At 59.2% G+C, this 24533-nt stretch overlaps 9 protein-coding genes across 9 annotated transcripts; 6 read left to right on the top strand and 3 right to left on the bottom strand.

Annotated features, from left to right (window-relative positions):
- Positions 1 to 172: 172 nt before the first annotated feature.
- Positions 173 to 766, top strand: PSEUBRA_003043 (uncharacterized protein; the record flags this gene model as incomplete). Its single annotated transcript, XM_016437436.1, has 1 exon — positions 173 to 766. One exon carries the CDS (start codon positions 173 to 175, stop codon positions 764 to 766), a length of 594 nt encoding a protein of 197 aa, XP_016292905.1.
- Positions 767 to 941: 175 nt separating this feature from the next.
- Positions 942 to 2168, bottom strand: PSEUBRA_003042 (SAGA complex, Sgf11 subunit; the record flags this gene model as incomplete). Its single annotated transcript, XM_059464956.1, has 1 exon — positions 942 to 2168. The coding sequence occupies one exon, from the start codon at positions 2166 to 2168 to the stop codon at positions 942 to 944; it is 1227 nt and encodes a 408-aa protein (XP_059320725.1).
- A 1145-nt stretch (positions 2169 to 3313) lies between these two features.
- Positions 3314 to 6202, top strand: PSEUBRA_003041 (Arrestin C-terminal-like domain protein; the record flags this gene model as incomplete). The annotated part of the gene is made up of 1 exon (XM_059464955.1): positions 3314 to 6202. One exon carries the CDS (start codon positions 3314 to 3316, stop codon positions 6200 to 6202), a length of 2889 nt encoding a protein of 962 aa, XP_059320724.1.
- Positions 6203 to 7160: 958 nt separating this feature from the next.
- Positions 7161 to 8339, top strand: PSEUBRA_003040 (Pyridine nucleotide-disulfide oxidoreductase, FAD/NAD(P)-binding domain protein; the record flags this gene model as incomplete). The annotated part of the gene is made up of 1 exon (XM_016437437.1): positions 7161 to 8339. The coding sequence occupies one exon, from the start codon at positions 7161 to 7163 to the stop codon at positions 8337 to 8339; it is 1179 nt and encodes a 392-aa protein (XP_016292902.1).
- A 131-nt stretch (positions 8340 to 8470) lies between these two features.
- Positions 8471 to 10702, bottom strand: PSEUBRA_003039 (Acyl-CoA oxidase/dehydrogenase, central domain protein; the record flags this gene model as incomplete). The annotated part of the gene is made up of 1 exon (XM_016437410.1): positions 8471 to 10702. The coding sequence occupies one exon, from the start codon at positions 10700 to 10702 to the stop codon at positions 8471 to 8473; it is 2232 nt and encodes a 743-aa protein (XP_016292901.1).
- Positions 10703 to 11415: 713 nt separating this feature from the next.
- PSEUBRA_003038 (Ferroporti-1) lies at positions 11416 to 13065 on the bottom strand (the record flags this gene model as incomplete). The annotated part of the gene is made up of 1 exon (XM_016437422.1): positions 11416 to 13065. One exon carries the CDS (start codon positions 13063 to 13065, stop codon positions 11416 to 11418), a length of 1650 nt encoding a protein of 549 aa, XP_016292900.1.
- Positions 13066 to 13532: 467 nt separating this feature from the next.
- On the top strand, positions 13533 to 15335 carry PSEUBRA_003037 (Major facilitator superfamily; the record flags this gene model as incomplete). The annotated part of the gene is made up of 1 exon (XM_059464954.1): positions 13533 to 15335. One exon carries the CDS (start codon positions 13533 to 13535, stop codon positions 15333 to 15335), a length of 1803 nt encoding a protein of 600 aa, XP_059321344.1.
- A 548-nt stretch (positions 15336 to 15883) lies between these two features.
- Positions 15884 to 18826, top strand: PSEUBRA_003036 (Zn(2)-C6 fungal-type DNA-binding domain protein; the record flags this gene model as incomplete). Its single annotated transcript, XM_016437396.2, has 1 exon — positions 15884 to 18826. One exon carries the CDS (start codon positions 15884 to 15886, stop codon positions 18824 to 18826), a length of 2943 nt encoding a protein of 980 aa, XP_016292899.2.
- Positions 18827 to 19243: 417 nt separating this feature from the next.
- PSEUBRA_003035 (Galactokinase galactose-binding domain protein) lies at positions 19244 to 20890 on the top strand (the record flags this gene model as incomplete). The annotated part of the gene is made up of 1 exon (XM_016437388.1): positions 19244 to 20890. The coding sequence occupies one exon, from the start codon at positions 19244 to 19246 to the stop codon at positions 20888 to 20890; it is 1647 nt and encodes a 548-aa protein (XP_016292898.1).
- Between the last annotated feature and the right edge of the window lie 3643 nt (positions 20891 to 24533).

Here is a 24533-nt window from a genome sequence, read left to right as displayed (position 1 = left end):
GCAACTCCGATTCTTCGCACGGCCTTGCTTACTGATTGCGGCACAAGCGGATTCTCTCCTCAGTAACTCGACATCTGAGCACCACAACAACCCATCTCTATCCGGCTTTCATTCATACGCCCTTAGACCGTCTTCCCACCTTCATCTCCATATCTTCTTTCATCTCGTCACGATGCGAACATTCACATTCTCCACCGCCATCTTGGCGATTTTCCTCGCACTAGCCACCTTGGCCTCTGCGCAGCTGGCCGACTCCGTCGCACAGCCCTTCGAGCGGGCCTTTGACGACACGGCGATCCTCGGCGAGCGTGCGCTGCTCGAAGCGCGTCAAGCGGCCAACACCACAACCACCGCCTCTGCGCCGGACACCACCTCCACGGGCTCGGCACCTCTCGGCGGCGACGCCGTCGTCGTCGAATCCGGCTGCTCCGTGGACAACAAGCTTTCCAGCAATCAACAGGCATCGTGGGGCAACGGCTTCATCAACACCTGCTGCGGCTTCGATCAGGGCACCCAGTGCTGGTACCGCAACCAGGCCAACGTACCGGACAGCGAGGAATGCACCATCCCCAACTGCGCCGACCTCGAGAGCGACGACAGCAGCAAGATGCTGGGCTTTGTTCCGCTGAACTCGACCAACGGAAGCGGGAAGTACGGAAACATCTTTTTGAGTTTGGGCATGTTGAGTCCCGCAGGCATCATGGTGCCCATGTTGGGTGCTGTCATCGCGACCGCCGTCATGGTCTGCGCCATGAACACGCTCTGAAGGAATGACGGACACGCTCTTTTTGGGTAGGAAGGAAGTTTGCGATTGTATCTCTAGCCCCCCACTACTGTCTTTTCTCGAAGTTCACCGTTTCACATTCGGAGTCCTCAGTCGATTGTCAGCAGCGTGCAATGAGCGACAGAAGCGTCATGAGTGAGATTGCTAGATGAGGGACTCAGAACGAGTCGTTATCGCTTTGCTCAGATGCGCTCTCGACATCGATAAACTCGCCATCGCTCCCGCGCTCCCTCTGCAAGCCACTGCTGCCGGCAGCATGCTTCTTCTTCTTGTCTCCGTTGGGATGGTGCGAGGAGTGGGTGACTCGCGTGACCTGCACGTCGTCGTCCTCGTCATCTTCGTCGTCATCATCCTCGTCTTCGTCATCATCGTCGTCATCTGAGACGGTGTGCACCTTGCGTCGGCTGGAAAGGTTGTCGTCCGAATCCGAGTCGTCTGCCACCACAAACGTTTTTGGTTTTGCCGAGCCGGTGGACGAAGGTGTGGAGCGGAGGGGGATCTTGATCTTTGTCCCGCCCGAACGTGGTGTGGATCCGGCAGCAAGGGCAACATCGTCGTCTGAGATCTCGCCTTCCTCCTCGTTCGACTCGCCATCCGACGCTTCGTGGTACGACTCACCTCCATCATCCTCCTCCTCGTCATCGTCAATGAGCCGTTTCCTCTTCTTACCCGCACCGTTGCTCGCGGTCCCTGTATGGTTCGGATTGAGCGGTGAGCCGCTGAGCACGGTCGAGTTGCTCAATCCGGACGGGGCGAACGTCTGTGACGAAAAAGTCCTGTTCAGCCCTCCCCCTCCCTCGGCTGGTGGCGGAGTCGGAGAACTGGTCTTGATCCTCTTGTTCATCCTCGCATTTGCGACCGAGCTGGGGGCAAGCGGGCTGTTGGCCCTCTTTGTCCCTTTTACCAACCCATTCTTGCGTTTCGTCAGACTATCGTCATCGGCATCGCTGCTGTATCTCGGTGTCCCCGCGCCCCTGCCGACCGGAGTCGCGCTCGTCGCCTTTGCATTCCTCGCAGCGCCCTTTCGTCCACCTTTGCTACCCATCCCCATACATTTGGCCAGATGCGTCGCGTATCGGTTCGAGCTCACCTGTCGCGAGCACACGAGACATTCAAACAGCGGGTTGTTCGAGTAGTAGTCCGGCTTCGGCGCCGAGCCTCCTGGCACAGGTGTCCCGGATCGAGAAGGAGCGGCATCGAGCGCGGAGAGAGAGGACTGTTGGGCTGCGGACGTATGAGCTTGACATCGCACGCCGCAGAGGTGACAGATGGAGCGCGCACGTTTGATCTTGGCATTCGTGAGGATGGCCGTGTCGAGGACGATCTCGCGCAGGAACGAGTCGAGGAATCGAGCTGCAATGGCCGACTTGGCGTCGCCCGACATGGCGCAGTAGTAAACAGTTGGTGTGCGACAGAGGCAGAAGAAGCTGATGAGAAAGACGGTTCGTACAAGATCGTAGGAAGGTGTTGGACCCCGTTTGAACGTCGGCAAGCTCAGGGAGCGGACATGTGGAGTCGTGCGAGTTTGGATTTTTGCGCGTTGTGTGGGTGGGACGCGGATGTAACAACGATGCCAAAATTCGCCCCACAACGACGCTTCTGCCTCGACACGACTCCTCGGGCTCGAGCGGAGCGGCATTCAACTCGTCCCACTAGCATGGCTGCCCACACGGTGAATTGATCGGCAGTGAAGGGTGTCAAGAAGAATGGCGTGCCGAAGGAGATGCCGATATGTCGCCATGCAGGGGACGGCAAAGGCGGTACGCTGCGTCAAACGTCGGCGAGGTCGGTCCATACGCTCCAGAAACAATGAGCGGAATGGCACACATGGAACGACCGGCGATGCCCCTTTTTTCGCCAAGCTGCCTGAAAGGAATCGAGCTTTAAATTCACCTTAGCGCTGTGCCGAGCTACATTGCCGCCGAATCTCATCCGTTTGATCCTTCGCCGGCGATGTTAAGTATCAACGCGGGCTGGCTGGGCCGAGGTATCGAGCATCGATCGTCTGTCAAGATGCCACAAAGAGAGCAAAACGATTTTGCTTAGAAGAAACATGCTTCTGCTTAAGTGAGATGCATGAACGACAAATGGCAAAGGTGAATTGAGCCGAGGCAGAAGATGCAGGGTCAAGACAGTGCAGCAGCCAAGAGAATGAAGATTTTTAGTGGATCGTCGGCGTGCGGAGTAAAGCTCAGCTTAAGCGAATCTGGTGCTGCATGCGCCTCTTTGGCCGATGATTCATCCACTTTGCTTCCATCACATCCTCCATCCTTGGCGCATCTCCCTTTTGTCGGTCGCACACTTCTTCCTTTCGGACCATCACATTCTCGTAGGGGGAAGCGGTTGAAGCGATGTTGATAGTCAGGATTGCCGCGATAGCTTCCGCATAGCCTTCACCCCGTCCGCTTCCCTTTCGCTCTTCCGTAGACTTTCCTTCTCTCTTCCCCACGGACACCAGTGGGCTCACAACTCGGTACATAGTTCAGGACTCGGCCGCCGTCTCTTTTCCAAGATATTCTGTACGCAAACATGTCGCCACCTGCCAGCGTCACCCTCACCCAGCTCGAACCTGTCATCTTCCTCCGAGGCCAGTCCTCCTCAGGCGAAGATGCTCGCGGTCGACGTCGCCCCGTCAACATCGATGCGCCGCCATCTCAACTACGCGGCCTCGTCACGCTCTATCTACCTAAACCATCCAAGATCAAGGAGATCACCGTCACGCTCAAAGGAACCGCCAGAACCGATTGGCCCGAAGGCATTGGGCCTAACCGCGTAGAACAAGTCGAGGAGATGACCATCTTCAATCACGACATCAGCCTCTACAATGCCAAGCACGACAAGGCCAACTTAGCCGCAATTCGTCCTCGGAGCAACTCGGTCGGGCCTGGCATTGGCCTGCAGGAGGATGTCGACTGGGATTACGCTGCAGCCAGAGCCAATGCGAGGATGACAGCTACATCCACCCCATCCAGGTCGCCATCGACCAGCACTTCACGGCAGGTCAGCAGCTCCAGCAGGAAGGAGGAAGACAGACCCAAGAGCTCGAGCGGCAATGGCAGCAGTAACCTGGCCCGTCAGATCGCAGGCGTGGCCGCCAAAGCAGGCACTGCCATCATTCCTCCAACACTACGACCGGATCTGGGCCTCAGCAAACCCAAGGACCAGACTTCGTCGGCTTCGCACAGCCGATCTCCCGTCTCACGCATGGGCTCGAGTAGTCCTCCTTGGACACCAAACGCCTCAGGCTCAAGCTCCAATGCGGCATTGTCCACAGCGCAATCCCGATCTCCACCGGCGCGAGTCTCAGGGCCTTCTTCAGCTGGATCAACAACCCTTAGCAACGGTCAGTCTGCATCCTTCTTTGATGATCGCGGCCCGCCCGCTGCGCAACATCAGGACCTTTCCAGATGGCACGAGTACTTTGAATCGCAAGGCCACGAGCGTCCGCCTGTGTACGCCCCTCGCTCCGCACCCTTGCAAGGATACGATGCCTGGCCCACCGAGCTCCACGCAGATACGTCCTCGACCTCAACTACGGCGGAGTCGGGTGCCGCGCCGAGCACCAGCGTTCCTTCCAGTCAGGGACCCAGCACCGTCTCTACACCCATGGACCGTACGGCCGCCAACTCTATCGACAACGCTGCCTCCTCACTAGCCGCCTTCGATCGCCCAGGACAATCACCTCCTCGGCCTCCCCCCGCTTCACCAACGCCAACCTCGGCACCACCGAACAGAAGCATCCTTCACAGTCAGCCAGCGACCACTACTCCTCGCGCAAGAGATCAGATGGTGCGCTTTGATCCACAATATCGCGTAGATGCTGCTCCGAATGCCAGCAGCAACGCCGTCTCGCCCCGGCCAAATGGCAACCGGAGCGCGCCTTCGAGTCGAAGAAGCTCCGTCGAAGTGCAGGATGCCTCCAACAAAGGCAGCAAGGGCAAATCCAGCAGCAAGTCGAGCAACGACTCCAAGACCAAGAAGCCGGGTCTCAAGATGCTCATCAATGGTCTCCTCAAGGAGCCACAGGCTGATTCCCGAACAAATCACGACGAGCCGGTCCACTCCGAGTCGAAGGAGTTCAAAAAGGGAACCTACACCTATCCCATCTGCATCTCGCTGCCCTCGAACCTTCCCCCGACGCTTCATGCCGACTTCGGCTTCAACCGCTACGTGCTCCGCGCCAACGTCGTTCGCGCTGGTGCATTGACACCCAATCTAGTCGCGGAGCGGGAAGTCAACTTGATCCATGCTCCGGACGAGGATGCGCTTGAAGAGACCGACTCGATCGTGGTCGAGCGATGTTGGGAGGATCTTCTGTCGTATATGGTTGTCTTCAGCGGCAAGAGCTTCCCCATCGGTCAACAGATCCCGCTCTGGCTCAAGTTTGTGCCGCTCGGCAAGGTCAAGATCTATCGCATCCTAGCGACGCTCGAAGAACGCACCGACTACTTTGCCAAGGGGAGGCGTGTAGCGAGACACGAGGTGCCACGCAAATGGACGCTCCTCAAGATTGGACATGCTTCTGCCACCGAGCCGATTCTGCCCATCTTGTCGGACTCTGCTGACGCATTCGACCAGAGTCCGCTTGCGCCATTGGCTCGTGTTGCAGCGGGAGATAGTCAAGACTCAGACGCATTGCCATCCATCTTGGATCCGACAGGACCATGGGAGCTGGCCACCAATCTCGTGATCCCCGCCAGTGGAACGACAAGGATCAATCTGAGCACCAACCACTCCAAGTCGAACATTGCTGTCCATCACTTGATCCGACTGTCGATTCGGGTCGGCAAATCTGACGGCGAATGGGAAGTGTGGAACGATCCTGCGGGCTCGTCGAGCTCTGCCGCCAAACCGACTCCTCAGCTGTTCGACATCATCATCGAGGCACCCATCACGCTCACCTCATCACACACTGCGACCGACTTTACGGCGCTGCCCAACTACTGGAGCCTTCCGGCCGAGCCTGTCGACCAGGGTGCAGGTGCACGCGGAGACGCAGATGCGCCTTTGCGGCCAGCACTGCCATCGCCAGCACTGACGAGTAGGACAGGCCTCGTTGGGCAGAGCCTCAACGCCAATGGTGGAAGAGGCCCCACATCGCCTACAGGAACCAATGGAAGTCCCATGAGCGTCTCCCCACCCATGTCGCGCAACCCAACGCAGCTCTCTCGACGATGGCTAGCGCTCAGCGCAGACCACATTGGCCACGACGGAAGCACCACCGCAGGCTCGCTGAGCGACTCTGTGACCCCTTCCCTTGTCGCTCTCGATGCTCCACCTCCGCCTGCCTATCGACCCAGTGCCAGGTCAGGAGAGACGACGGTGGCATCCACCAGCATGAGTCGCTCTCCTACTGACACCGGGGCCGCTCCCGCGACTACAACGAGCAACACGATGAGTCTCGGCATGGCGCATTGATCGTGCAGCCGCGGTCATCGGTCAGACGACCGGACTTCCCTCTCGCCCCCTTTTTCCCAGGAATCGCATCACACCATCTGTACTTCTAGCCTATTTCATCGTCACCTATCAACGAACGTTTGTTGAACATCTCGCAGCGCCTGCGTCCTGGCCGGAACGATCGAGCCGATGATCGCACACACAGCACGGATATACGACGGCCTCTAAGCGGAGCTGGAATCGTCGCCGTTCTGGCATGCTAGTGAAGCCAGCTACCGAGCTGATTGGTCTTCCTGACTCGCCGCCGTTGGCCGCGTCGACGGACATATGGTGAGTTCGATTTGGCCACAGCGGGGTTGAAAGGCTCAATCGCCGGCCTAGCCATGCTCGTGGGCCTAGGGGGGGCATGCTCCTGATGCATCGTCCTTCGGCACACCAGTCACTGGGCATCGGACATATGGTGGGTTCGACAGGGCGGTGAGCGGGGGTTGAAACGTCTATCGCCGTCCTGCGATATACCTTCACTCGCTGGTCCAGCAAGCGAATGCGGCCAGCTGTCGAGCAGCTCTTGGTCCACACCCAGTCATCATGCCAGTCATGGCCGACCATCTCTGCGAGCTCGCTCGATAGCTCTCCCGTAGTGTGGCGGCAGGTATGATGGTGCCGCAGGTTGACCCGCGAGAGAAAAGAATTCGCGGCGTTTAGGGCAGGCGCGCCAACATCCGCGGAGACTCCGTTTCCGGTTTTTGGCGGCGAGCTTTCAGATTTCCGTCCAGGGTCCCTCCCACACCAAAACAGGTCACCACCACCACGACCTTGTGCTGTCATCCAACACGCCTTGCACGAGTATAAGACCCGACATCCACCTTTCATCCTTCTCACCATCGCTCACTCCAATCGTCGCGCTCGAACACCCGCACAGCAAAACAGACAGCTCGATATCCATCACCTCCACTCACATCGACTTCATACCCTAACCATGTCGACCGAGCTCAAGAACGTTGTGGTGATCGGCGCGGCCACGGCGGGCATTACAGTGGTGCAAACGCTCGCCAAGTCACTGCCACCAACGCATCGCATCGTGCTGATCGAAGCCAATCCGGTGGCCTACTGGTCCATCGGCGCTCTTCGTGCCTCCGTTGCACCTGGATTCGAGACCAAGGTGGTGCACGACCTCAACGGCAAGACCGTCTTCGGCGCGGAGACGCGACACGTCGTTCTCGCCGGAACACGCGTGGTGGACTTGCATCCGGAGTATGTGATTGTCAGCCGCGACGTCTCGGGCGAACTGTCGGGTGTCGAACGCACGGAGAACGGGTCCAAAGTGGCCGTGGACCGCGTAATTTTGGCTGTAGGGAGCGACTACGGTTTCCCCATGCGCATCGACCCTTCCGCTACCACGAAAGAGGATGTATTGGAACAGTTCAGGAAGACCCAAAAGGAGGTGGCGGCAGCACAAGAGATCCTGGTTGTGGGAGGTGGACCTACGGGCGTGGAGTTTGTCGGCGAAGTGCTGGACGAGCACCCGAACAAGGTGGTTACGCTCCTTACGCGTGGTTCTCTGCTGGTCTCTAACGGGAAGGACGACCTGGTGGGCGTGGGCAAGAAGCTCCTCGCCCAGCTGCAGGAGAAAGGTGTACGGGTGATCCTGGATGATTCGCTCGAGCTCGAGGGGCAAAAGACCGGCCCACTGGATGGACAAAAGACCTTCACGACAAAGAACGGCAAGGAGATCAAGGCAGACTTTCTCATGATTGGATCGGGCGGCAAATCCAACACTGCCTGGATCAAGAAGATCGATTTCGACCTGGTAGACGACAAGGGGCTGATCAAGACGACGTCCACGTTCAACCTCGACTCGTCCAAGTGGGGCAAGTACTACGCCGTGGGCGACGCAGCCAACACCCCCGGGTTGAAGACGAGTCAGATGGCGGGCAAGCACGCCGTGCCCTGCGCGCAGAACGTGCTGGCGGCGATCAAGGGCGAGAAGGAGACCAAGAAGGCAGCGGTGCCGTCGGCGAACTTTTTCGTGGTGCCGCTGGGCAGGAAGGGTGGGGCGAGCTATATGGGGGTCATGACGGTGGGTGGGTGGCCGACGGGCATGATCAAGGGGAAGGATTTGTTCCTTGGCATGTTTGAGGGGTGGTTCAAGGCGTGATCTTCTCATCCCGGATTGGCGCTACCTTCAACACCGGGCACATCCTCGAACCGTTCTCACACAGACAATTCTTGACTCGAATCATAGATGACATTAAGCAAACGAAGAAGCATTCTATACCATCATCGTCTCTACAAGTTGGCCCGTCGAGCAGCGGCGGTGAGCAGAGGGCCGATCTCGCTGCCGTACCAATCCGGAATACCCTTGCCGGTGTTAGCGGATCCGTATTTGTAAATGCCGACCTTGTCAATGGTCTCCAGGCTCGGCACGGCGCCGGGGTGGTTCAGCGGGTTGGCCTCTGCATCTGCCATGAGGTGCTCGTACACCCTACCGTCCTTCCTGCCGAGACTGCTACCGAGCTCCCAGTCCAACCAACCAAACCCGTCGCTCAACCCGATCACCTGAGGCAAAATCTCGGTGACCAACTCCCTGATCGCCTTCTCGAGCAGAATCACCGACTCGGGCGCCAGGATCGCCTGACCGGTCTTGTAGCCTGCCAACGCACGACCCTGGCTCGCGGGCAGCACCAACGGCGTGATGTTGCGCGACAGAGCGGTGAGAGCGTGCAGCGTAACGAGCTTGTTGAGCCAAGCACATTCTTTCTCACCTAGACGCTGTGCATCATCCCGAATGCCCTCGCCGAACCACAGATCGACGACGAACTCGGCGTGGCTCTTGGCCACCTCGATGCATTCGAAGCTGAGATCGACGAAGGGGCGACCGGATTTGATCTCGGCGCGCAGGTCGACGACCAGCTGGGCGGCACGGAGGCCGAGAGCGGCGCTGTATACCTCGGGCTTGTACCAGTCGGCCGAGCTCTTGGGCTGGGTGAAGGGGATGGCGTTGGCCTGGCTGATGGCCTTGAGGAACCCAGAGGTGGCGGCGACCTTGGCGGACGAGTTGCCATCGAGCTCGCCGGAGAGCTTGAGCATGGCACGACCGACTTGGGAGGCGAGGACAATGTTGTCGCCCTCGTAGGTGACCGCGGGGGCCTGTTCGGGGAAGACCTGGGTGAAACCGGCCGAGGCGAGGAAACCGTGACCACCGAGAGCCTGACGACACTCTTCGATGCCGTCGAGCGCCTGCTTGGTGCAGTACGCCTTGAGCGAGGACGAGGCGACGTGGACATCGGCGAGCAACTCCGTGTTGCCCTCCTCGAGCTGTTGGGCCATGTCCTCGTACAGCGTGCGCATGCGACGACCCGCCAGGATGTACGCGTACGCCTTGGCCAGCAGAGGCAAAATGCGGCGCGCTGTCGAAGGATACGACAGGACGGAGCGCTCGACATCGTTGACATCCTTGCTGCTCGGGTCCCTGAACTGACGACGAACCAGCGTGTAGCGCGTAGCGATCGTCACACCACGACTCAGCATCCAGCCGGTTCGGTCGATCATCTGCGAACGGATGAAGATCATGCCACCGTAGCTGAGCTTGTCGGAAGGGGGCTTGACGTACTCGCCTCCCTTCTTGACTTTGGCGTGCTTGGAGAGCATGTGGTCGCGAGGGATCTTGAAGTGGTCGAATCGCGCCCAACCGTTGTCGAGACCGCCGAAGGCGCCGTACGTCTTAGGACCGATATCGCCCGCCACGAGGCCGTCGAGCAGCTTGCCCGTCTCCATATCGCGCAGTTGGCAGAAGAACAGATGGGGACCGTACGACTTGCCCTTGATGATCAGCTGGGCTTGGACGATGCCGTGGGTGGAGGTGGTACCCAATCCACCGGCCCACCATTTGGTCGAAGTCAGGGTGGGGCTGTGAAGAACGAATCCGTCGGATTCCTCGTCGTACGTGCACGTCGTCTCGAGCTGCTGAACGTTGGTTCCGTGTCCGAGCTCGGTCTGCATGTAACAACCCAGAATCTCGTGGTTCATAGCCTTCTCACCCCACCTCTCGATCTGTTCCGCGTTGCCCTGGCCAAAGATGACAGGCACAAACGCGACCCAGTGGATGGTGATGGGACTCTGAAGATCAAGCGTGAGCACGGCCTCGACGATCTCGTGCGTCGTCCACTCGTTCTGCTCTCCGAGCTCGAGGATGCGACGACAGGCAAAGTGCGACTGGCGCATCTGCTGCTCGCGGTTCATGTGCGGCATGCGCTTCTTCCAGTTGGCAAAGATGGGATCCTTGGACAGGACGGTCATGACCTTGATGCGCGATTCGTTGTCGATGCGCGCGTCGCGGAGGGTCTCCTCGATGCGCGTGGGATCGAACGACGCCGCGGCGCGAGCGGTGGCCATGTCGACCGAGGTACGCGCGGCGACTTCGCCCATGGGGATGGGGAGGGTGACGCGGGCAGGCGCCCACTCGCCTACGCCCTCGTTCAGCGGCTCGTACGTCGTAGCTTTGGGATCGGGTTTGGACATTGTGAAGGTTGGTCGTAAGGGGAATTGGGTGAAAAGGTGAAGATTCGTGTCTATGTGGGGATGGAAGGGTGACACGAGCTGCTCTGTGGTGAAGATGGAGCAAGGGATGGTGGGAGCAAAGAGAAGAACCAGCTCAGATGTGTCGATCGTATTTGAACCAACGACGTCCACCAACCAACACGCACGACGAGAAGCGCTTTCAACGCGAGCCAAGAACGAAACAAGCGAGGAAGACGATCTGGCCTGGCTGCAGTGTCACACAAGGGTCTCTCGCAAGAAGGCCAAACGGAAAATGCGGGGTGCAGTCGTCAAAGGAAGAGCCGCTGGATGGCAGCCTGAAAGCGATCGTCGACCCCGCACTCGCAGGGGTGTGGCACCTGAAAAGCAACACCGAGCAGAAGATCCACAGGACCCTTGCGACCCGGATGGACACCTCCGCGAGCACGCTGCGCAGCGATAAAATTGACAAGCGAGGAAGATCAACCGAAAATGGAAGCCGAGACGCTTGAGCTCAGTGGCCGGTTGTGGAAATGACCGTTGTTGCCGGTGGTGACCCTGTCGTTGAGCGAGCGAGGTTGGGCAAGCGGTGCGCGCAGCCCGCGCCCAACAACGCCTCCTTTTTCGGCAGTTGCAGATCGCTTTCTCGCTAGCTTACCTCATGGCGCACATTCAACACGAGAGATGGTCTAACACTTGTATTCCTTTTGATACATCTAGCGCTCCTTGCGACTGAGCAAACGCTGCAATCCTTCGAGGTGAACAATGTGACCGCGAACTCGCCGAGCGTAGAAGACGACGTAGATGAATGTCGCCGCTGCCACAGCTGCGAGCGAGACCGTGGCCGCGTACTTGAACTCCTGCGGACGGTTCCAGCCGAGCGTCAGACCGTAGTGGCCCAAATCGAACACGTTTTGCAGCGAGAACTGCAGCGCCATGAGGGCGTTTTTGCGGCTCGCATCGGGTCCAAGTTGCTCGGGTGAGAGGGCCGTTTGGATCATGGCCAACTGCGAGAGGTCGAAAGCCCAAAGTCCGATGCGAGACAGTGCTAAGCCAGAAAAGAGTAGGTCCGTGTTCCAGGAGGGACGTTGTTTGTTGGACAGGCCGAAGCGGTCGCGTGGCGAGCCGGTGATCCACAGCGACACCACGGCGGGGATCAGTGGAAACAGCTCTGCGAATAGCGAATAGGAGCCAGTGCGGACCAAGCCGACCTTCCTCTCCATGTAGGGCATGACGAAGGTCCCGATGAGGCCGGTCACGACACCGACGGCCCGCATGCCAGCGATAAACGCATCGCTGTACAGCGTCTCGGATTTGAGGTAGGCGATGAACGTCGGGTCGAAGGAGAGCACCGACATGTAGAGCAGTGAGATGCACATGGAGGTAAGAAAGACTGGGAGGCGCACGAAGAGCGCCCAGTCGCGATACTGTTGTCGGACATCGTTGGCGATGGACTCGGTTGTCCTCGTTATGATTCGATGGAGGCGGGAGTTTGCCTGGCCAGACTGCTGCTCTGTCGCGTCCTGATTTGACTTGGCTTCGATTGCTACTCGTCTTCTCTCCAGTGCGCCCTTCTCGTCCGCTGCCAGCGATGGAAAGCGACGATAGACAACACCCACAAAGACGAGCTCGAAGATGCCCGTGATCGCATTGACGGAGAGTAATACCACCGCAGCCAGCTGATAGCTGATCGTCGATGTCAACGCCGACACGAACAGCGGACTGACGAGTTTCGAGATCAGATCGATCCTGCGCATGATCGCATTCAGCCGCGTCAACCTTGCCGACGAGCCATCGCTGATGATGGTGACCCACTCTCTCTCTACGCCTACGCTGACGCCGACATTGGACAGTATGACGCCGATCCCCAACAGCGTGATGGCACCAAAGATAGTCCATGGTCTCGCATTTGTTCTTGCAATCTGTGGACCCTTTCCGCCGTTCTCTGCCTCTATTCGCAGCGATGTCGACGAGAATAGGATCAGAAAGAGGCCATACGAGGCGCCCACGAGCAGCTTTTGTGACAGGATCATGGCGCGAAGCGTGCGCAGCTTGGTGTGCGCGTAGGTGTCGATGAGCCTGCCAACGTTGTTGGAGAAGAGTATGGCACCTGCGGTGGTGACAAAGCCGTAGATTGAAGCAGGCAGCAGGGTGTTGGTGAAGAGCTGGACCATCATCAAAGGGTAGGCAAACTCGGCGGAGCGGTAGCCCCAGGAGGACGAGGCATGCTGGATGGCGAGCAGGAGCGTGCCCCTGACATCGAGATCGCTGGGGCCTGAGGCTGGCAATGCGCCAAAGTTGTCGCCGTTGGGAGCGTCTCCTGCGCCAACGACCTCGGGTTCTGGGCGGTCGACCCGATTGCTCATTTCCGTGCCATGTTGCCGTTTCGAGGATGACAATTGGCTTGCCGTGCGTGATAGAGATTGCAAAGGTCGCAACTCGATATTGTCGCCTTGGACCGCATCACCGCCATCTTGCTGCCGCTGTGCAGCAAGCGTCGTCGTCGTCGTCGTACTCATCACGTCTACGTCGTTCGATGGTAGAAATGGATCCTGGCGAAAGTTATCTATGCACGTCCCTGCATGGAGCACACAAGCTTCGAAAGCGTCAGGGTCCAGCTTCTCCGCCGAAGCTGGTCAAATGTGGCTCTAACACGCTCAAACTTGAGATTCGCCCCGCGGCCCCCCACGCTCATGCAGGCGAGAGCTTGGCGGCAGCAAACTCAAACGGAAAGCTTTGCTCCGACCAAGTCGCCGCGCATGCAAAAGTGTGGACCCTTGGTTGGACAGGCAGCTGTCCTTGTCTTTCTTCTCACCATCATCCTTCGTTCAAGATGGCCAACGGCGCCTCGGAGAGAACTCCTTTACAGGCATCGTACGGGAATGGTGTTGACACTGGCAAGCCCAAGGGCGCAGCGCAGCCAACGTCGTACGGCTCTGTGCCCACCGAGACGGCTCAAGATGAACCTTCGACCGCGAATGGCGACACGAACGACAGGGACGATGAAGCGGCGATCGCAGAGCAGTATCCACGAGGCATCAAGTTCGCCGTCATCATCGCAAGTTTATGGGTCGTCCTCTTCATGGCCGCCCTCGACGGCACCATCGTCGTGACCCTCATCTCATCCATCTCGTCCTCCTTCAAGGCATCCGAAAAATCCGGCTGGCTGAGCACATCGTACCTGCTCTCGGTATGCGCCTTCTCATCGATCTACGGCCGACTGTCGGACATCATCGGGCGCAAAGGCGCGCTGCTGATTGCGCTGAGTTTCTTCTCGCTCGGCACGTGTCTCTGTGCGGCAGCCAAGAGCATGAACGCGCTGCTGGTCGCACGCTTCGTGGCCGGTATCGGTGGCGGTGGGCTGTTGACCACGTCGTCGATCTGCATGACGGATCTGGTGCCTTTGCGACAGCGTGGACTGTGGCAAGGGATCACCAATCTGCTCTTCGGATCCGCGTCGGCCATGGGCGGACCACTAGGCGGCTTCATCAACGATGCCTTTGGTTGGCGCACCGCCTTCGGTTTTCAAGTGCCCTTCCTCGCCGTGGGCGCCATCTGCATCGCGACGTTCGTCAACATCCCTCTGGCTCATTCCGATCAGAGTTGGCAGAAGAAGCTCGGGCGAATCGACTATCTCGGCTCGCTAGGACTCATCTCGTCGTCGAGCTGCTTGTTGCTCGCGATGAGCTTTCTTTCCGGCTCGTTGCTGCCCTTCTCGCATCCGTTGGTGTGGGGTTTCCTCCTCGGCTTCCTCGTCACCGCCATCCTCTTTGTGCTGGTGGAAGGCTGGGTGGTGCGCGAGCCAGTGATGCCGCTGTCTCTGCTGACGCGCAAGTCTCCGGCGTTGATTGGGGCCTCCTACTTCCTCGGCAGCTTCGCCCACTTTTCGACCATCTTCCACTTCCCACTGTGGTTTCAATCCGTCCGCCTACAGAGCGCCTCGCAGGCGGGCCTGCATCTGATCCCCATCTCCTTCTCTGCCGCAGCGGGCAGTTTGTGGGCGGGGCTATACATGAAGCGCACGGGGAAGTATTGGCGAGCCAACGTCGTGTGCTGCATACTCAACATCGGTGCTACGCTCTACGCGTCGTTCTGGACGGAGTCGACGGGTGCTTGGTCCGAATACCTCACGCTGTGCCCACAGGCGTTTGGCACAAGCGCAATTTTCACCTTCATGCTCATCGGGCTCATTGCGAGCGTCAGCAAGGACAAGGCAGCGGTGGCGACGGGGACGGTGTATCTGTTCCGCAGCCTGGGCCAGGTCATGGGCGTCTCGCTGTCAACGGCCATGTTCCAGATGCTCCTTCAGAGGGAGATGTTCCGCAACATCACACCGGATCTACTGCCACATCCCAAGGACGGGCTCGAAGGGGTCAAGAGGTTGGTGTCGGCTCTGAGACACGATGCGTCGCTGGTACCAACGCTGCAGCCAGAGGTGCTGCGACACGCGGCGCAGATGTCGTACATGACGGCGATCAAGTGGGTGTTTGCCATGGTGACTGTGCTGAATCTGCTGTATCTGGCAGTGTGCTGGCCGGTAGAAGAGTACGAGCTGTCGGATAAGCTGCCTGCTACAGCGCCAACCCAGAACGACGGACCTGCTCAGGACACTAGATCGGACGATTCAAGAGCATAGACATAAGCTCACTGTGAGCGCGGCTCTGTATCATATAGCAATCGTGTTTGAACGGTAGACGCAGTCTCTTTGATCTGATGTGAGTTGGCTGCATCAGTGCGAATTGAGGTCAAGCTTCTTATCAACGTATCACCCGCCAAAAAAGTGATACGAAATTGAGGCGGCGAAATTCGCAAGCCACAGAGCGTCGCACGGTCAGCAGATCAGGCAGCAAAGCCGGTTTGATTGCCTTTCCACCTTTTTCTTCGGCTCGAGCGGTCCCGAATGCACAACCTCGAGGACCCCCCCGCACTTTGCTTTCTTCTTATCACCTTCAACTGACCGCGCTCACCTTCCGCTCTCACCACCACGAGACTGGTTGCGGCGCCTGTCTTCACGACGCACTCATATTCGGCGCACTAGCAGCCCTGACGCGGGCTTAGTCGCTCATTCGTGCCACTTCATCTCGCAGGAAGAACGCTTCGGTAGAATCAGCATCTGGCATGCTATTCCGCATCCACAACTGAGCAGACTCCACCTCACGATCTCGCCACCACAACGATAGTATCATGTCGTCGCACACCATCCCTTCCTCGCCATCCCGGCCTAAGCCCGAGCGAATGGGCAGCTCGCCCATCAAACCCGACACGGACCACCCCGCATCTACATCCAAGCTCCCCTCCTCCGACGCTGACGATAAGAAGTCCGCCAAGCGTCCACGCGAGCAGTACAGCTGCGTCGAATGCTTCCGACGCAAGCAGAAGTGCGATCGTCGCTTCCCTTGCAACAATTGCATCAAGCGGCGGCTGCCGGAGCGATGCGTGCCTCCGCCGTCGGCGCGGGTCGGTGGAGGGTCGCCAACGCCCAGCGACGGTGGCACGCCGCATCGCAATAGCATATCGCGCACCACGTCGGAGGTCCAACTTCCGACGCCGGCGGCGAAGCGGCAGAGGCTGAACGAGGACGAGGCACAATGGGACGATAGGCGGATTGACGAGCTCGCTAGGACGACATCGAGGATTGCACGGCTGGAAAGGATCCTCGCGTTGAACGACGCGAGCTATCTCGAACAGAGACTGGCGCTCGCAGAGAAGGCGGTGCGCTTGCGGCTGGGTGAAGAGGGCTCGCGAGGCAACGACTTCCCTCCAGCAGACCATCAGATTTCGCGACGGTCAAGCTACATACCGGACGAGAACGAGACGGATCGACATGCCGATGGACACCTGGACGACAATGATGGCTTCCTAGGCACCTCAGCGCTGGAAGCTGTGCCGCTGCAGTTGAAGAACGGACTGCCGCCGTCGAAGAGCGAGGTGGGGGCAGATGTGGCTCCCCAGGCACTGCTTTCGTACATCCACCCGAATCCGACTCGACGAGGCTTCCCCATTCCGTCGACGGACGTTCAGGCGATTCGCGCAACCTTGCCATCGAGGGAGCAGTGCGAGAGGTACTTCGACGCCTACTTTGCGCATTACAACTGGGCGCGGCTGCCGCTGCACGAGACGACGCTGCGCGATCGATTCCGTCAATTCGTCGCTGGCGTGCCGAGCCCCTCGGATGTGCGGATGGATGCCGAGACGCTGCCCTTTGTCGCCCTTGTCCTTGCGATATTGACGCTCGGCTCCGTCCCGCCCATCGTGCAGCCCCTCTCGTCGGCTATATCCCACGCCTTCTTCTGGGCGACCAAAAAGGCGCTTGTGCTGTGCGAGACGCTCGGTCTGGCAAGTCTCGACTCGTGCTGGGCACACGGTGTGCTGGTTCGCTACCTCGATGTCATCCGTGTTACACGTGCGAGCTGGCACGAGATCGGCTCGTGGATTCGGGACGCCCTCGACCTCGGCCTCCATCGCGACGGGAGCTCCTTTAACTTGCCCAAGGAGCAGGTGGCCGCACGCCGCATCCTCTGGTCGCACGTCATTCACAACGATCGCGAATGGAGCATCATCCTCGGCCGACCGCTCACCATCACCTTCTTCACCACCGAGATGCCCACCCGAGAAGACCTCGAGCCGCTCGGCTTCGCGTGTCAGACGTACCTCCTCGCGCGCAACCGGTTCACGGCTTGTCTAGAGGCCATCACGCATTGCTTTGAGGAGCGATCGGCCAGTCGTGGGCCGTCTGGGCGCACCAGCAGGGCCTACTATCGCGTGCTGGAGGTGGAAGACATGATTGCGGAGTTTGTCGATTCGCTGCCACCGTATCTGGCGTCGACATGGTCTGCGTCGGGCAAAGCCAAGACGGACACGAGTCTGGACCAGGACCATCCGTTGCTGCCTTTCTACCGATACCTCATCCTCGGCGAGGTGTGTTTCTATCGATCTCTCCTCCACCGCCCCTACCTATTGCGACCCGCGACGCACGGCAAGCACCCTTTCCCCGAGAGCCGCCGCGTCTGCGTCGAGACGGCGCTGAACGACCTCCGTCTGCGCAAGGAATACGCGCGCATCCTGACCAAGGAGCAGCTAGCCCAATCCTTCGGTGGCGCCTACGCGCTGTTCAACTCGGCCATCGTCGTCGGCATGTCGCTGCTGATCGGCTTCAGTCTGGGCGAGCGCATCGATTCGGTCGATCTCAACGAGCGTATCGGGTACCTGCAGAACTTCATCACACAGCTGCGGCGCAACTTTGACGCGGGCAATGTGGATGCGAGTGCGGAGAGGGAGCAGATGGTGATCGAGGTGTTGGTGTCGCGGTTGGAGCCGTTCTTGCCTCGGGAACTGGCCAAGAGGAGTAAGGGGGAGTTGGCGGCGGCGAAGGGGTCGATGCGGGCGACGATGTTGCAGGATCCGATGCGGAGGGGGGCCGCGAGCGCGGCGAGGGTGGAGCAGGAGAAGCAGGCGGCGGACTCGTTGAGGTTGTTGTCGACTAGTTTGCCGGGTACACCGACCATGTCGAACAACCACGCGCAGGTCGGGTCGGGCAGCTATGCGGGATCGGGGGCGATGCAACACCTGCCGCCTTCGCATCATTTGCCTGCGGGATCGCCGAGTATGGGCGGGGTCGGCGGGATGGGTGGCCAGTTCGATCACGGAAGCGGGATGTTCGCGCCGACGCCGAACATGGGTGCTGGGGCAGGGACGGCTGCGGGTGGATCGACGGCCAACCCGATCGACCCGTACGGATGGCTGCTCACGCCCACGGCTATGGAGTCGCCGGATACAAAAGCCAGCTCGACGGGCACAAGCACTGCACACACGCCCATCGCGACGGGCAACGGCAGGTCCAACTCGATCGCCGGCGCCAACGCTTCCGGCGCTGCTCCTGGTGGGATGCCCTCCATTCCGGCGGCTGCAACACCGAGCCGCCATCACGGTCACAGTCTCAGCGGCAGCAACCCGGCTCACTTCATGGCCGCGTCACCGGGTCAATTTGCAGCAGGTCTCGCTGCGACGACGGGTAACCCGGTGGAGGGCCAGGCGATGTTCGACTGGGAGGGCATCTTGCAGACCATAGGATCGGGCTGGACGGGCGATGGCACGCTCGAGACTGGCATGGAGAGTCTCTTTGGCTGATCACTTCTCAAGCAATGTCAGCAACATAGACGCCTTTTGAGTGTTCGACAGCAGCAACGGGTGGGTGCGTCGAGTGAGAATTTGAGCTTCTGACTGTGGGAGTTGCGCTTCAAGTGTGACCGACAACCGGTCGTGTGATTGGCGCTCGCGAGTTTGCCGAGACGAAGCTGCTGAGATTCCCGTCATCGGTGTCTGTCGATCCAATTTTTTTTGAGCGGAGAGAACGGCGATTTCATTTGAGCGAGAGCGTGTGCACGGACGCCGCTCGCCGGTGATGTGGAGCTTCGAGTGTTTCGACCGTCTTCCTCGTTGACCATCATCCTCTGCTTCTTTGGGTAGACTTCATACATACCCACCAAATCCTTTCGCAGCTATCGAAGCCCTTGCAACAATCGTTCCACCTTCCGCAAAGCCACGATGTCGACAACTTTAAAGGTGAGCGACCCCGTGCCGCTCGTCGGCTCGCTAGACGAGATCTACTCGCCTGCTGGCGTGCTCAAGAACGGCCAACGATGGGACAGCCTCGCGACCAAGTTCGCCTCGGTCTTTTCTGGGTCAAAACCAGACTTTATCGCCCGTGCGCCCGGTCGCGTCAACCTCATCGGCGAGCACATCGACTATGTAGGCTTCAGCGTCTTCCCCGCTGCGATCGAGAAGGACATTCTCATGGCCACGAGGGTCACCTATGCCGACTCTCCCGCCGATAAAGTCGAAGTGGTGCTGAAAAACACGACGGAGAGGTTCGTGGAGACGACGTTTGCATCGGAGTACCACTCGACGGACGGCGTGCAGTTGCTCAACGAAGGGGATGAGCGATGGGCCAACTACTTCAAGGTCGCTTTCAAGGGTCTGCATTCGCACCTGCCGGCGAAGGTGCTGGACGAGAAGAACGCAAAGAGGCCGGTGAAGATCGAGGTGCTGGTCGACGGCACCATTCCGCCAGAGAGCAGTCTGAGTTCGAGCGCGGCCATGACGACGTGCAGCAGCACCGTAGTCCTCGAAGCCTTCGGCGCGAGGGAGCTGATCGACCGCAAAGAGATGGCCGAGGTGGCGATCGAATCGGAGCGGCTCGTCGGCGTCAATTCCGGCGGCATGGATCAGAGCGCGTCCATCTTCAGCATTCCGAATCATGCTCTGTACATCTCGTTCTACCCGACGCTCGAGGTGCAGCCGACACGGTTGCCGCCCAGCACACCGGATCACACCTTCGTCATCGTCAACACGCTCGTTGTGTCGGATAAGAAGGTGACGGGTCCGGTCAACTACAACCTGCGCGTGGTCGAGACGCGAATGGCCGCGAGGGCGCTCGCCAAGTACCTCGGACTCAAAGCCGCCAAAGACGCTTCGTGCAAGGACCTCCGCGGCGTCCTCGAGACGTACTTCAATGAAAATGGAGGTAGCGGTCACATCCAGACCGAGATGGAGAACAGCGCAGCGGTCAAAGAGACGCTCGACAGGTCGGGCGAGGAGGCAGCGCGCATCAAAGTGCTCGAAGAGAAGGTCGAGGCTCTCTACTCGTCGTCTACTCTCCAAGCCGCTCTGCCACGGTCCGAGGTAGAGAAGCTGACCGGCTACAGTGGCGACTCGTTCGACAAGGAGTTCCTCAGCTCGTTCCCGATTCGCGCCGACGCCTTCGAGCTGTACAAGCGCTCCAAGCACGTCTTCACGGAAGCGCTTCGCGTATTGCAGTTCCAGGCGCTGTGCAAGCAGCATCAAACTCCTGCCTCGGACGAAGACGACGGCAAGCAGGTCTACAGCCAGCTGGGCGCGCTGATGGATGGATCGCAGACGTCGTTGCGCGACCTGTACAGTTGCAGCTGCGACGAGCTCAACCAGGTGATTGACATCGCGAAGCGCAACGGCAGCCTCGGCAGCAGGCTGACAGGCGCAGGCTGGGGAGGCTGCACGGTGCACCTGGTGCCCAAACCCAAGGTCGAGGTATTCATCTCGGCTATGAGGTCGCAGTACTACGCCAAGAAGTTCCCGGAGCTCACCAAGGAGCAGCTGGAGGACGCTTGCTTCGACACGCAGCCAGCTGGCGGTGCGTGTGTGTACAAGGTGTGAGACGTGGGGCGCAACCGTAATGACCGACGCCGCTGCGTGACGCGCATTGTTCTACATACATATTAAGACGTCGCACTTCAGTCCTGCCGAAAGACGGGTGCAACAGAGACTATGAGGAGCGGGATCGTGGCGAGCATCCAGGTCGAGATTCACTGGCAGCTATCGTTACGTAGGAGCGATACCCGCGCTTTGTAAGGACTATTGGCAAGACGATCGGTAGGAACGCTTCGATCTCGTTGTGAACCGTCAAGTAGCAAGCGCCAACGCAGGCGTGAGCTCGGCCATGGCCGAGCCGCGGCCGTAGCTTGTTCTCGCGCTCAGACATGAGACCACTGCGTGCCAGTTGGGCTCCCGGAGAGCACTTTATCATGGGACCGAGCGTTGAATTCGACCAAAACAGGCAGTGCTGCTTCGCCGTCCGAGATTGGGTGCGGAGATGAGCTGCTGGCATGGTCCTTTGAACGACAATGTCCACGATGGCCTGATGCTAGGGTCAGGGTTAGGGTCAGGCTCCTGAAACACGAAGAAAAGTCGTACGTTCCGCGCCCATCTTGGAGAAGAATAGCCGAGACGGAGGTACCAGAAACCGGCCTAGACGAGGTCGCATCTCCTCACCGAACAAGCGAACGCATGCTTGGCGGGCAACTCGGCCAGATCGATAGGGTACCAGGAAAAGAGATCGCGGTCCCGTGCAAGAGCTACGCGAGGGAGAGGCCTGGCTGAAGAATTAGCCTGCAGGCGCTCCCGTGTCAAGTATCCGAGCCAGTGGAAACAACAGAGGCGGAGCTGCCTTCGAGAATGCAGGGTAACGCTTAAGTCGCGCCGAGCAGAAGCCTGCCGACCCTCGCTTCAAACCGCCTTGCTGTGCTTCCCGCACGCATAACTAATTGGCACTTGTCATGTAGGCGAGGGTTGCGGCTCTCTCGGCTGCCTGATCGAGCGCCACAATTGGCAGACCCGCCGCGCGTAAGCATTTTCGGCAGCTTTGTGAAGCTTCGAGCCTGATTGGAAGCGATGACAACCAAATGGTTCCGGCGAAAGAGGTAGTCAGGCGCCGTTCTACTGAAGCAAAGAGAGGCGGCGTCGCGTGACAGAGGCCAAGATGAGGCGTCGGACGGAAGCAGAGAATGCGCGCAACCATTCATGCGACGATCGCGGTGAGCCAGGCGAGACACCGGCAAACATGTGCGTCCAGAAGCGGTAGAGGATAGCACTAGATTGCTGCTGGACGCCGGCGCCTAGATCGGAACAAGCCCATATCGGTCTCCGGTGTCTTCTGCCTGGAAGATCGCTCCAGCGTTCGAAAGCAAAGCCAGACAGAACTAGCCAGCCACCGTTCAACTGAGTTGGTCTAGAACGGTAGCGATGGTGTTTGAAAGCACTGCAATCTTAGAGTGTGCATGCATATGGGTCGTCAGGAGGGATCGGCCACCTTTGCAGGATAGATGCTGGCTGCGTCCCGAAATAGACAGCTTGACCGGTAGCGCCGTGGTATTGCGTGCTTGGCGAGTGGACCTTGCAGGGCTCGATGAGCGGGCCGAAGAGTTGGGCTGAACCGACTTGTAAGCTCTGTGGTCTCGCTGGCCGCAAGACGCAATCTGGTCTGCTCGTGAGACCCGGAAAGAGATCGGTCAACTTTCGACTCGCGGGAGCTGCTGAGCTTCGGCCACCGTGAGCTGTTGACTGCAGGGTTGGTGCCTAGCCCACCTTGGTGCATTGACTGAGACGCGTCCTGTAGACGGGTCTGGAATGTTTTTATGACGTCGGATGCAGGATGGAACGGACTCTGAAATCAGGAACGAAGACAGGCCCGCGGGCCCCGTTGCGGCGAGCGGAGTTGCGGAAGGGGTCTACGGTGGGGACCAAGATTCATGCGAGTGGTCGAAGCGCTAGCTGCGTCGCCGCGACAGTATTGGCCGTCGGCGGAGACGTCATCAAAATAGCTGCGCGGCCACGGGGACGGACGAAGCTTGGAACCTAATCCAAGATAGTGTAAGAGCCTGTCAGCGGCGCAAGGCGGTCATATTGTCCGCAGCCAGGCTTGGTACGTGGTGGTGCTTCTCCAGGCTGTGCATCAGTGTCGGTGAAGGAGGACGAGTGGCATGGCGGGGTTTGAAAGATGGGAGCAGACTGGTGAACTGCCAGGAGCGTATGCGCGAGATAATGAGAAGCGCCCGGTCTTCCACGTTGCCAATTTGACCAGGGTGAAGGCCGATGTGCAGCCGCTGTACCGCCTGCGAGGTAAAAAGCTGCACAAGCTCTCTGGCGCTTGCACAAGAGGGAAAGCGATTCGGCACCAAGATCCGGGCACCTGCACAATGCGGGCTTTCGTCAATTCAAGCATGGGCTGTGTGTCTGCGCGAGAAGCAGCACAGCTGCGGATGATGCGGCGGGTCGAGTTGTTCCGTCGTCGAACAGCAAGAAAGGGCAGAGTGGCGACTTGCCATGAGAGTCGACTCTCCTTGTGCTGTCTCTCCCGCGAGCATCTCGACGCGCAGTGACCGCGTTCATGTGGATGACGCGAGCAATAAACTCGTACTTTATCTCACGTCCTTGTACGCGGTACCGGATGGGAATGAGTCCAGACCGGCAACCGCACGCACGATCGCTGGTGCAGTCGCCAACGTCCTGTCGTCACTTGACCATCCTGGTCGATGGAAGCGGGTGCACGGCCTGTAAAAGACCGATACCGACCGAGACAGAAAAGTTTGGATGGGTGGGTGGGCGTGACAGGAAGCGGTGGCACGGTGGGCGGCAAGTGAAACCTGAGTGGCCGACGTCGACGACGAAGGAAGACGAAGACGAGTGAGACGACAAGCAGGCTGATGATTGGTGGAGCTCAACGGTGACTAGCATAGCAGCGGCTGGGAAGGCTGAGTCGCAGAGGAGAAGGAGATGAAATCCAGGGTGCGAGTGAGCGAGACCAGATCTGGGCTTGGGTGAGGCGGCAATCCAAGACCAAAAAACAATGTCTCAGAGGCAAATCTTCGCGCTTTTTGTGTGCTCAGCTGCCCACTCGCTCAGGGCGGAAGCAACGCGGCCATTAATTTGTTGAATTTTCTCATGCTCTCATGCTCGCGTTTCCCGGGTGTGCCCTTTACAGGACCCTCGATTGCGCTCCACTATCGAGCTTGGCCGGCTGGAACGTTGCTACTTTTGATTGTGTGAGGGGCTTTGGTCGTTGATGGTCAACCTTGATATGGGATAGCTGCTCATCGTGAGACGGTGGTCGAGCGAACGAGAGCCAACGAGAGCTACGTAGGAGGGTGATCAAGTGGGCTGCCCCCACCGACCATCAGCCTGCACCGCCTCCTGATTTTTCATTTCGGCATGATCCGATGCTACGGCGTAGCCGCTTCAAGCGCCCGGCAAGGGTCGCACGGCTGGAATCACATTCACCAAAACGAGCTGACGCAGCGTTCCCACGATGTCAAGGGGTGAGATGACATGCGGCTGTTACGAGGATCGGATTCGGTCCGAACAAAGCCACCTGGTCTGGCCAATGTGGGCGGAACATCCGCACACGACGGGTCGGGAGCTGGCCGATGCCCTGTCACGCTCCCACGCTCACAGACACTCCCACCACTGACGACATATGCTGCATTTAAACAGCGTTCCATTTGAACAGAGGCCTCCACTGAGG

Source organism: Kalmanozyma brasiliensis (assembly GCF_000497045.1).
Source record: "Kalmanozyma brasiliensis GHG001 unplaced genomic scaffold PSEUBRA_SCAF2, whole genome shotgun sequence".
Taxonomy (NCBI): Eukaryota; Fungi; Basidiomycota; class Ustilaginomycetes; order Ustilaginales; genus Kalmanozyma; species Kalmanozyma brasiliensis.
This window is presented reverse-complemented; position numbering and strand designations above follow the sequence as displayed.